The following is an 11,420-nucleotide window of genomic DNA, read 5'->3' as shown; positions in this document are numbered from 1 at the left end:
TTTTAATATTAGGATTCAGAGAAATTTGAAATATAAATTATACAGTAATTAAATTTAAATTTGAAATAACAAAATAACAAAATAACAAAAATTATAAAAAGAAACTATTTTTATGGATTTTTTCCGTGCGTCTAAACAATTTTCATATACTTTTATGAGAGTTTGCATTTAAGTTGAAGACAAATTCTAACAACAAAAAATGTCAAACATTTGTCCGTTCTTAACGATATAATAATATACTATAATAAACAATAATATTTATTAATAATGTAATAACATAATATTTTTAATATAATAATGATAAAATTTTAAATATTATATAAAATAATAAATAAATAATTAAATATTGATATATTAAGTATCAAAGTGTGAACCCTTACTAACAGCTATAACTTTTGGTCAAGTGGCTAGCGCTGCGTACATTTATATTTTTTAATGACAATAAATAAGAGTGAAAAATAAATGAAGGTAAACTTATATTCATTGTCTATGTATATGTGGTCACGTATTTCTAAATGTTTTTACAGTAAAAGAAAAAATGTATAAATTATTTTATATTACTTTTAAGTGGTTATAATTGATTCAGTGAAACTAAATTCATTAAATGGGAGGATTTTAAATTATAAATGTCAATAACAACTTCAAAAGATGTGTCTCTATCATCTATTGGGTGACAATTTAAGTTGTAAAGCTCTTTTTCTTACTGTCTTAAGATTTAGGGTTTGGCCTTTTAGTGGGCCTAAGATCAGCCCACTTGAAGGCTTCAGGACCCTAAGCTGCCATTTCAGCTCTCATTCTGCTTGTACTTGACAAATAGCTCACTCTCAAACCCTTCCTCTCTTTGTTATAGAACTTTGCTAGGGTTTTGAGACCCATTCAATTTCAAGAGAGTTTGACTCTTTTCCCATCCACATAAGTATTTTTCGTTCATACTCTTTCCCTTTAGTTGGATTTTGTGATTCTAGCTAAGGTTCACCATGGTAACCCACTTGGAATATGTTTCCACCATTTTTTTCAGCTCATCGGATTTGTTCTCAAAATTGTGGTACTCGTAGCTTAAGTGTCTAGGCTTTCTGCTAGCTCTTTCCAGGTAAGGGAAGCTAAGGTTTGCTTGTTTATTTCGATTTGTTGCTTGCCTTGCTTCCGTTTCATGATTGTATGACTTGGTTGTCGATTTTATTTGATTGGGAATCTGTTTAAACATTATTTGGGTCGAATGCTTGACTATTGCACACGAGAACAGTGGAGGGCACTGTCTTTTTTGCCCAAGCGAGGCGAGACTAACAGAGGCTCGCCCAGGATCTCCCGCTCGAACTATCGCTCAGGCGACTAGTCTTCATTTTGAGCGAGGTGCAATCTCGCTTAGGCGAGGAGGTCTCGCCTGAGCGAGAAATCGCAGAAGCCGTTGTTCCACTACTTGAGCCCTCGCCTAGGCGAGAATGGGCTCGCATGAGCGAGAGGATCTCTCTCGCCTAAGCGAGGTCTTCTAGCCTAAGCGAGATTGGGACAAGTTTTGTGCTAAAGTGTGAATGGTTCATGGATGTGGTTGCTTGCTTGCTTGACTTAAATGCTTTACTATAAAGGTTTGAGGGATGATGCCATGATTACTGTATGAGGTTGAAAGGAAAATAAGATGTTGCTTTATCGTGTATGAATTGGGAAGTATGAGTTGTATGATTGGTTGTTTATATGTATTTACATATCGACATGATATTAGTATTGGTGGGAACTTTCTGATTGGTTGATGAAACATGTATAAAGTATGAGTAGGATGTAATTCCATGACTCTTATAGTGAGAGCTCATGGTGGTGCCTCATCTAATGGACGTAATCCCATGGACCCTCCTAGTGAGAGTCCATGGTGGTGCCTCATCTATTAGACTTAATCCCATGAACCTCGAGGTGAGAGTTCATGGTGGTGCCTCAACATCAGGACGTAATTCCACGAGGGTATCGTGGTGGTACCTCAAGGCCAGGACATAATTCCACGAAGTCCTCGTGGTGATGCCTCACTACTAGGACATAATTCCATGGTCTTGTGGTGGTCTCTCATTATGCGCATCCGGATAGTCAAGTCTTGGAGTCTTAAATGATTTGGGATCACACGTGTGGATGTTCGTTATCTATGCTTGACTTTGTGATTAAATGTTGAGTGTTATAATATAAGAATCTTTTACACTAGCTTACCCTTCTACTTGCTTGTATGTTTGTGTGTGATTTTTCTCTTTGCAATGATCATCAATTGTATTGATGTAAGCACATGTGAGAACCCCTGGCAGTGATAATGACAATAGGGATGTTGCAGCTTGATGAGTACGGACGGGTTTTGGGCTCGCCATGAAGCCTATAGCTAAAGGAGTTTTATTGGTTTATGATTCTCTTGTCTTGGACAAGACCTTGTATGCTACTCTCGAATCATTGTGTTTTGTTTTTGACAGAGTGGTGCCCTTACTTTTTTGTATGGATATGTTGGTATGTTGTAAACCTTCATATCCCAAACACGGATTATTTATGTATGCGAGGTTTTTATTAACTTGAGGTTATCTGGGACTAAGTTGATTCTTTTCTTTTTTTTATCGAAAAAAAAAATTAAGGTCATTCAATTATCACGATTTTTTATTGGAAAATTATACGTCAGGGAGTAAAAAGTTGAGAGTAAAAAATGGGAGAGAGTCATACTATAATTGTTCTTCTCTATTTATATTCTAAATACCTTTTAACATACATGTATACTATTTAATTCAAGTTGTTCTAAACTCAACATATTTCCTTATATTAAATCACAATATCTAAAAACTTTATATTATTATAACTTATCATACTTTTTTTATTCACTATTTTAATTAATTAATTAATTATTATTTTAAATAAATATCTCATGAATTTTATTATTATTTTTATATATAATAAAATATTTTCTTATAAATATTTAATAAATCTTGATTTCAATAACAAAACCGGTGTTGCAGGGTCAAAATGCTTACTAAAAAAAGTTAAACTTTTCTCATTGGCTTGAATATAAACATGATCCAATCAATGACACACGCTAACGAAAACTGAACCCTTAGAAACTCTTCATCTAGTAAGCAAATTGTATCTCCTCTGATTTCAACATCCTATGAAAAATCTTACACACACTAAATCAAATTATTGTAAAGCCAATACCACCAAATCTTTTCACTTAGATATTAGAATAACAGATTTTTACTCAATGATAGCAGGTGAGTTCAAATCTAAGTACACAACTTAATTTATCTCAGACAACATCATGAACCCATCTGCAAAGATTATCAACTTAATTAGGAGAAAGAAACTATTATATATTCTGGAATCATCATAATTCTGAACAATCATTATGACATATGTAGTATAATTAGAACTATGAATACATGGTGAAAATTCGAAACTATCTACTTTGCAGCCTCTTCTTCCTGCCACATATCTTCCCAGTTTTTCTGAATCTGTTCCACCCCAAGAAAAGAACCATCCTTTTCTGCATCCAAACTTGCAGAAAGTGCCCCATATGCAATCCCAACAGAGGAAGCTCCAAAAGTCAAGAATGCAGTGATAAAGGCTAACCACCGTGGTGCATCATACACTTGGTTTTCCCTAAGCACCCCAAAAATGTGCATGAACATCAATCCCAACCCCATTGGCACCCCCACAGAGAACAAAATCCTGCGTATTATCCTGTAAATAACTGTCCTGGGAAGCTCATCATCAGAATCAGCAACAACACCATCATCATCAATGTTTTTCCTTCTAATAGGCCTCTCATTGGCATTTCTTCGAACAGTTGGAGGAGTGGAAGAAAAGCCTTTGGCACTAGCATAAGGCTTTAATGTGCTGGAGGGGTGGTTGAGCTTTTGTGTAGGGTAAGAAGCTGGGAAGTTTGGTCTGCATGGAGAAAGTTTTGAGAGAATGAGAGAAGAGTTTGGTGCACAAATCAGAGTTTTCATTGCTTCTCTTGTTGTGTTTGATTGTTCATGATGCTTGGAGTGGAGATATTTTATTTATTCACGTATATCTTATCCATAAAGTAAATGGTTGGTCATGAGCCTCATCATCTTTGTCATCATCGTTTGGGATATTTGTTATAATACTATGGATATTTTATATATATTTATTAAGGTTCATACATAATCAGTTAAAATATTTTTACAGGGTCAACACATTAAAAGTAAATCTTATGTCATAAACAATAATTAAATGAAAATGTAAACAACTTTTCCGATGAATTGAATTTTATTGTATTGATATTTGAAAACCAAAACCATGATGTTTGTGAACTTGTGGAATCTTCATGTCACTAAGCCTGAACAAAACAAATAGTAGAAAGTTCTTTATCGATGGTTAGAACCAGAAGCCCTCCATGATGATCTTGATTGTGATTTAAGTGAATGCAGCAGATTGATTCTAATGCTGAAAATAAGAAAAATTGGAGCATGGAATCTGTCAATTGCTGTAAATTTATTTGGGAGAAGCATAGATGAAGGAGGTAATATTAAAATTCAATGCAAAATTACTCACTTCTTTTGAACGTGAACATATTCATCAGTTTCATCCAATATGTCTCCCTTGTAAATGAAAAAAGTAGATACCAATCATTATGGTAAAACATGGTAAGTTTGATATTTCAAAAAATGATGAACCATTTCACTAAACTTCTATGAAATTGTCAACTTTAAACTTAATTCAATTTCACAAAATCAAAAATCAATTTATAAGATGAGGCTTGCATCACTTATATCATCTAAATTGTTTTTATTTCTACTCGATCTAAAACCTCCAACATAGTCAGAGTCGATCAATTGGTAAGGCAAAAAGTTTAATATATTAAAGGACAAAACCAACAATTTGAAGTGTATTCTGCATTATTCACACTAGTATAAACCACATTCTAACCTGTAATAGTTCCTCCATGACATCTTCCATTGTGATGATGCCAATAACCTCGTCATCAATAAAATCTTGAATAGAGTCTATTTGTTCTTGTGAGAAATATTCATTTTCTTGACTCGCTTCACAGTCTAGTTCCATGACATTTCTTAATGTAGGGCTATGAAATTCCGCGTCACTGGAGTTCAAACAGGATTCATGTGCAGAACTTCTCTGACTCATTTCAAGGACAAAGGAAGAATCAGATTCTGCAAGTCCCAGATTGACAAAGATAAATGATTTTTTCTCTACCAAGATTCTAACTTTTTTCTACTTTTGTTTCGCAATTCATCTTAAGTAAAATGTTGTTACCTGCAACAGCTTCAGCATGAGCCGAATTTGATGTTTTATGAGTAATTATATTAAAATAGGTGGGTGCACCCACAGCATGAGTTGTAGTGTTCTCTGAGTCTTTGTTGGATTTCAAGACAATAGCCATGTGACTATGACCCTTCTGGAATTGATTCAGTATCTCATATAGTGGCCAACTTTCATAAACCCTGTTACACAATTATTAAATGAACAATATCATATAGTTAGTATAGTAGTGACTACTGCATGAACGAAGATCACAAGTTCAAATTAGCTCTATTACCTTGGAATTTTCCTAATAATCAAATTCTTTATGGCTGTCTCATCCTCAGGGCGGCAGAATATCAAGTTTTTAACCTGTAGAAAAGAATTCATGGTACTACTATATGAATACAAAATATTACTAAGCAATGTTGTGAAAAAAGCTAATGTATACTGCAAGTAACAAAATTGTCTCAAATGTCAAATGGAAGCTTTCTCTTTTGACTTTATTGATTGATATGAACATAATAATAATACTATGCTGTTCATGTGATGGGTCTTCTGAGGAAGGATCACTCAGTCATAAGTTCAACCCACACGAAGAGATTGAAATCACCTCTAGTTCAAAAATTTTATCTTTATATAGTACTTAACTTTCTCATTTTTATTCAATGTGAGACTTAGACTCAGTTGGATTCTCAACACCAAATTCATATATTCAAGTTTTATGGCAGAAAATACTTAAATCCACTATATTTCCCTTCTGTCATATGTGGTTCTTCAATTGCTTACCAATATGAGGCCAATGATACTTCTAGGGTGTCCAGAATGGATTGGTATTCGACTGTGACCTTTGCTCATTATTTGTGTCATTGTATGCCTGATGATGACAAAGGTGAACTGCATTTATAGATGAAAAATTGGGAGAAAAAACCATATGTATGTATGTGAGTTCAAAGTTGAGTTATGACAGATTACATGTCAAGTTTAGAATTTATATCTAGAGAAAAAGTTTGAGATATGGGTGTCATTGCATCTTTAGCTGTCTTCTGAGTCAAATCTATAGCACCTGTGATTATAGAAGTTTCATGGTGTGACAATTCTCCCCCTTTCCCTGCCTGCATGTGAATATTTTAGCAACTAATCTCATAAATTTGATTAAGTTAGGCCAGAGAGAATATACTAATTAAGAGGAAAACCTCATTTGCATGTAAGTCCACAAATGTCTTCAACTCAGATCTTCTGAGAAGAACTGAATGTTCTTTCCCTAGAGCCCAATCCAGCACCTGCCAAAGTAGAAGAATACTTAAAGATATTAGTTAATTTTTCTCAAAAGATGAGTTCTACAGGAAAATAACCTGATATGGATGTACTAATGAGTTTTTCCTTGAGAAACTGAAATAAATGTGTCTATGCTCTCATTCTATATTCTTTTACCTTACTAGCAGGATAGGTTATGGGGAAGAAGATCAGCAGAAGCAGTTGAACAATGGGAGCCATTTTGGCTCCTAAAGTTAGTCCATGTCGAGAGCATATAGCTTGAGGTAAAATCTAAGATGATAAATGTAACATGAGTTAATTTAAGAAAAAAAAAATGCCTTATTTCAACATTGTTTGTTGGTGCATCTTTCAAAACAAGCATTACCTCTGCAAACACAGTCACCAAGGGTGCCGACATGAGAATAGTAAACCAAGAAGGGATGATTGAGTCCATAAAAATTGGCAGTGCCTTAAACAAGAACAATTGGAATCACATTTTTCATAAATTTCAACAAAATCATACATAGTACCTTCATTTAACAGCTCAAAAAAATTGTTCTTTTTCCAAAGAATGTTACTAGACCCTGCTTGCATGAACACATAGCATACAAGTAGTGTGAGTATTTGCTTTATCATCAATTCAAGTCAAAAGGGATTTTGTTTATGTTGGAAATTCCACATTGATCAGAGATAAGATCAATTTAAAATATATATGTGGGTGCAAACCTCATCTTACAAGTTAGTTTTGTAGGATTCAATTAGGCTTAAAGTCCACTTCTTAAAGGTCAAAAGGAATATTTTAGAGAAAGAAAGGAAATACCATTTCTTCTTTAAGTTTACTAACCACATCAACTAAGTTCATGTGCTATATAAAACATACCTCCATAGCCAGTGATTTTCCTAGAAGAAGGGTACAGAGCACAAAATGTCCATTCTTTACAAAAGGTCTAATCCTTTCTGCAGATAAAGTAAGATAGTAACACCAATTATGATGAAGATCTTAAAATCTGCATAATGCAGTTACATGTGTTGTGATGGTAACCTGCATTCTTTCTGTCTTTTGGAAGACCAGCCTTAATGAGGACCTCAAGATCAACTAGGCTGAAGGACAGTAGTCCTAGAGCTAGGCCTGATGCAATGCCTGCAAGGGACACCAGCAATAGACATACCATAAAATAGCCCCAAAAGTCAAGATCACAACATGGGAACTGATATTCTTTCATTGTGTGAATGGGTCAAGTGTGGTTTATGGTGAAATATGTATCCATATTTATTGAGTGGTTTATCCAATGGCTTGGCCTTTGAAGAGAATTGTTCATGAGTACTTGTAACACCATGACAATGAGGAAGAAGATATCAGATAGATACAAATAACATTCGGCTCAAAGCTCTGAATGGATATTCTGTGCTAAAAATGGCATCAAATGGAATGAAGTACAGGAATGTCACTACATATATTAAGAAAAAGCATACTATATTTACATCAACCCTTATAAGATTTATTTTAAGTACTCAAACGTGCACATTTTTTATTAAAAGGATACTATTTTGTATGTATTTTTATACTTTCAGTTTCTTAAAATCAAATTATAAAGATTAGTGTATCAACAAAACGTATAAAGAATGTTATCTGCTAATGACAGGAGGAATGGTTTCAATTTCTTAAACTGCAGACAGCAAAAATTGATTTGATTGCTGAAATGCTTTTGCTACAGTGAAAGACAAAGAAGGAAAAGAAAGTTTAGGGTTTGGTGGAGATATCATAGTGAAGACTCTAATCAAAAGATAAAATAAGACAATGATTGAGGGGTTGAAAAGGAGATTGTAGATACAAATAATGATATAATGTAAATCTTCAATGGTTAAGCAATAATTTATTTGTTATTGGTCAAAGGAACAAATCCATTGACTCAGCATTGTAGCTATACTCCAATTAGTGGAAGACAACTCCTCAGTACTAAGTTTTAATTTATTCATGATGGTTGACCAGAAGCATCAAAATTCCAATAATATATATGAAATTTGATTACAACCAATGGAAAGTTGATTATATGAAGTTTGATTAATAAATAAAAAGTAGCTTGAAAACATTTGTTTGCTTGCTTACCAAGGACGGCCTTAGAAAATTTGCTTAGTTTTTCTTTGAAAGAAGAAATTATTTTCTTATTACAAGAAAGTAAACTTTTTGTTCTTTGTTTCTGCAGATAAATACTTCGGAAAACTCTCTTCACACACTCATTTTCTCTTAGGTTTTCAACTTCTGCTATCACCAAACACAGTAAAACTGATGGAGAGGGACATGATCAGTGAGATGCCAGACACTGTTTTTCTCCACATAATGAGTTTCATGAACACAAAATATGCTGTTCAGAGTTGTGTCTTGTCTAAAAGATGGAACCACCTCTGCAAACGACTCATCAATCTCACATACTCTCCTGTTCCAAATCTCCCGAAGAAAATTGGGGTTGAAAGGTTTAAGAAATTTGCAACCTGGGTGTTATCTACACGAGACAACTCATGTTCCCTGCATAATCTTGGTCTTCACCTTTGTTGGACAGAACCTGAACTCTTAGACAAGATCATTAAACATGCTTTGTTCTGTAACGTGCAACAGTTGATTCTAGATGTGTATTCAGGCTTTAGACCTGATTTTGAGTCCCTCCCTTTAATGTTTTGTTCTCAGTCTCTGACATCTCTTGAACTTTGCATTTCATGGAACTATGCTCTTATAGTACTTCCAAAATCTCTCCACATGCCAGTGTTGAAAAACTTGCATCTTCAAGGTGTAACATTCACAGCAAGTGACAATGATTCATGTGACCCTTTTTCAAATTGTCACTTGTTAAACACTTTAGTCCTCAGATACTGTTCTTTGCATGATGATGCACAGGTGCTTTGCATATCCAATTCTACCCTTTCTAGTTTCACATTATATGAGGGACAAACTTACCAAATTCAGCTTTCTACTCCAAATCTTAGTTCTTTTACCATCAGGGGTTCTGCTACTCACCAACTCTTCTCCACTTGCAATCTTTCTTTTCTTGAAGAAGTAAACATTGACATGTCTTGGGATGCACGTTGGGCTGAGAAAAGTTCAATCATCAGTTCAAACATCATGAGATGGCTGCAAGTGCTTGCCAATGTAAAGAAGTTGACCTTCACTTCTTGGTATCCCTTTCAAATTATGTTACATGTAAGTTACTCAGTAGGTTCTTCCTGTATTTTGTCCCAAATGTTCATATCATTTTGGAAAATGATTTTTAAAAAACTAAATTTTGACATCTTTTTCTTATAACTTGAAGTGCCATATTCTAAATAGCTTTCCATTTTTTTATTTTCTTATTTCTGTATATTCTAAAACCAAATCTTAGGTTGTAAGCGAAAGTTTCAAAATATTGTTGTCCTATCATTTTTTGGCAAAAGTACCAAAATGGTATAATTATTTTTTTCAAAATTATTGAAATGGTGCAAGTTTTAAAAAAAAAAATCTGAAATGGACAAGTTGTATCAACTTGATACTATTTCATTATGAAAAAGTCGTGTTAGTTTGATACAACTTTTGATTTATTAAAGTAAAGTCGAGTTAGTTTGATCCGACTTTAGTGCGTTTTAATTACTTTTGTTTTAATTTTAATTCAAATCATGTTAGTTTGATACGATATAAGTGTATTGTAATATTAATGGAAGTTATTCTAACTTAATACAAATTCCATGCGTTATAATTTTTTCTAAATTTTATTGAAGTCGTGTCAGCTTGTCACGACTTCACCTTAATGAGTCAAAGTTGTGTCCAACTATAACAACTTCTTCGCGATAAAATCATACTAAGTACGATTTCTCCATTTTTGTAACTTTTTTTAAAACTTGCACCGTTTTTAGTAATTTTGGAAAAAACAAATCACACCATTTTGGTGCTATTGCCTTTGCATTCATATATAAGAATTTGGCCTGTTTTCAATGTTGCATTTCAAATATCCATTTAATTATGTTTCCCTTTCACTTTAATTGTGTAGGATTTCTCTAATCCCACTTCAATGAGACCTGAACCTCCGAGCTTAGTAAGATTGGAGTCACTGAAAGTGTTTAAGCATTTCTTTGTAGAGGTATCTGATGAGAAAGTAAACACAGTAGTGGAGTACTTGCTTCGGGGATCTCCAATGGCCAAAGTTCACATCATAAGAAGGGCTTAATTGATATACATATGCTTAGTTGTTTAGGTGGAGAATTTTTTAGACTACCCAGTTTTTGTCTTTTTCATATGCTTTCTTTCTCCTTGTCCAAAATATTGCCTTGTTTGCAACGTATGGTAGAGATTTTTGTTTTATTTAGTTTGGACGAATGGAAAGTTCTAAATATTTAAGAAACCTCTACTGTCCCAAAATAAATCTTTTTTTTTTCTAACCGATAAGAGTGATACAATAAATTCTATAAACTTGATTAAAATAGATTTTCCACAGTTTTTTTTCTAATCACTCAAATGTTTTTTATTTCTTAAAAAGTTGATAATCACAGTTGAAAATTTTCCACTGAGTCAGAGTTTCTGCATTTGAGTCGGTTCAGCCCAACCTTTCTCAAGTGAAAATGATTTTCAAATAATGCAATGAAAATATTTGCTCCAAGTCCAATGCAACTCTTAAAGTGAACACAGTGGTTGTGACGTGAGCTTCAAATCCTACAATAATTGACTGAAATCTGAAGCAAGATCCAAAGCATGCAGAAAAAACCTATTCTTTATGACATTTTACAGCATTTCCATTTTATTTTCCACAACCTAAATAACTGCATGAGGTTGCAGTTTCTTGACACCTTGAGTTCTTTACCAAAGGATAAAGATAAAGTGTCAAAAGAAAAAGCAAAAGAAGAAGAACTGGCAGGTATATATCAACAAGTTCTTTTGCTTTCCAACCTTCTGTACTGGGACCAAAATC

General features: G+C 33.7%; 3 protein-coding genes across 3 annotated transcripts; 1 reads left to right on the top strand and 2 right to left on the bottom strand.

Annotated features, from left to right (window-relative positions):
• Window positions 1-3,188: 3,188 nt before the first annotated feature.
• Window positions 3,189-4,005, bottom strand: LOC114181593 (uncharacterized protein PAM68-like). Its single transcript, XM_028068090.1, has one exon. It carries the CDS (start codon window positions 3,957-3,959, stop codon window positions 3,411-3,413), a length of 549 nt encoding a protein of 182 aa, XP_027923891.1. The 5' UTR covers window positions 3,960-4,005; the 3' UTR covers window positions 3,189-3,410.
• Window positions 4,006-4,952: 947 nt separating this feature from the next.
• Window positions 4,953-7,718, bottom strand: LOC114180847 (DUF21 domain-containing protein At5g52790-like; the record flags this gene model as incomplete). Its single annotated transcript, XM_028067138.1, has 9 exons — window positions 4,953-5,438; window positions 5,534-5,607; window positions 6,025-6,112; window positions 6,211-6,350; window positions 6,432-6,518; window positions 6,670-6,783; window positions 6,878-6,961; window positions 7,373-7,449; window positions 7,535-7,718. Coding segments are annotated over 9 exons (1,089 nt in total), but the record flags the coding sequence as incomplete, so codon positions are not given.
• An 886-nt stretch (window positions 7,719-8,604) lies between these two features.
• On the top strand, window positions 8,605-10,786 carry LOC114180239 (putative F-box protein At1g58310). Its single transcript, XM_028066524.1, has 2 exons — window positions 8,605-9,685; window positions 10,506-10,786. Exons 1-2 carry the CDS (start codon window positions 8,780-8,782, stop codon window positions 10,680-10,682), a joined length of 1,083 nt encoding a protein of 360 aa, XP_027922325.1. The 5' UTR covers window positions 8,605-8,779; the 3' UTR covers window positions 10,683-10,786.
• The last annotated feature ends 634 nt before the right edge of the window (window positions 10,787-11,420 follow it).

The sequence above is a fragment of the Vigna unguiculata genome, chromosome 4 (assembly GCF_004118075.2).
Source record: "Vigna unguiculata cultivar IT97K-499-35 chromosome 4, ASM411807v1, whole genome shotgun sequence".
Lineage (NCBI taxonomy): Eukaryota > Viridiplantae > Streptophyta > Magnoliopsida > Fabales > Fabaceae > Vigna > Vigna unguiculata.
The sequence above is the reverse complement of the archived record's forward strand: the minus strand, read 5'-3'. Positions and strand labels throughout refer to the sequence as shown.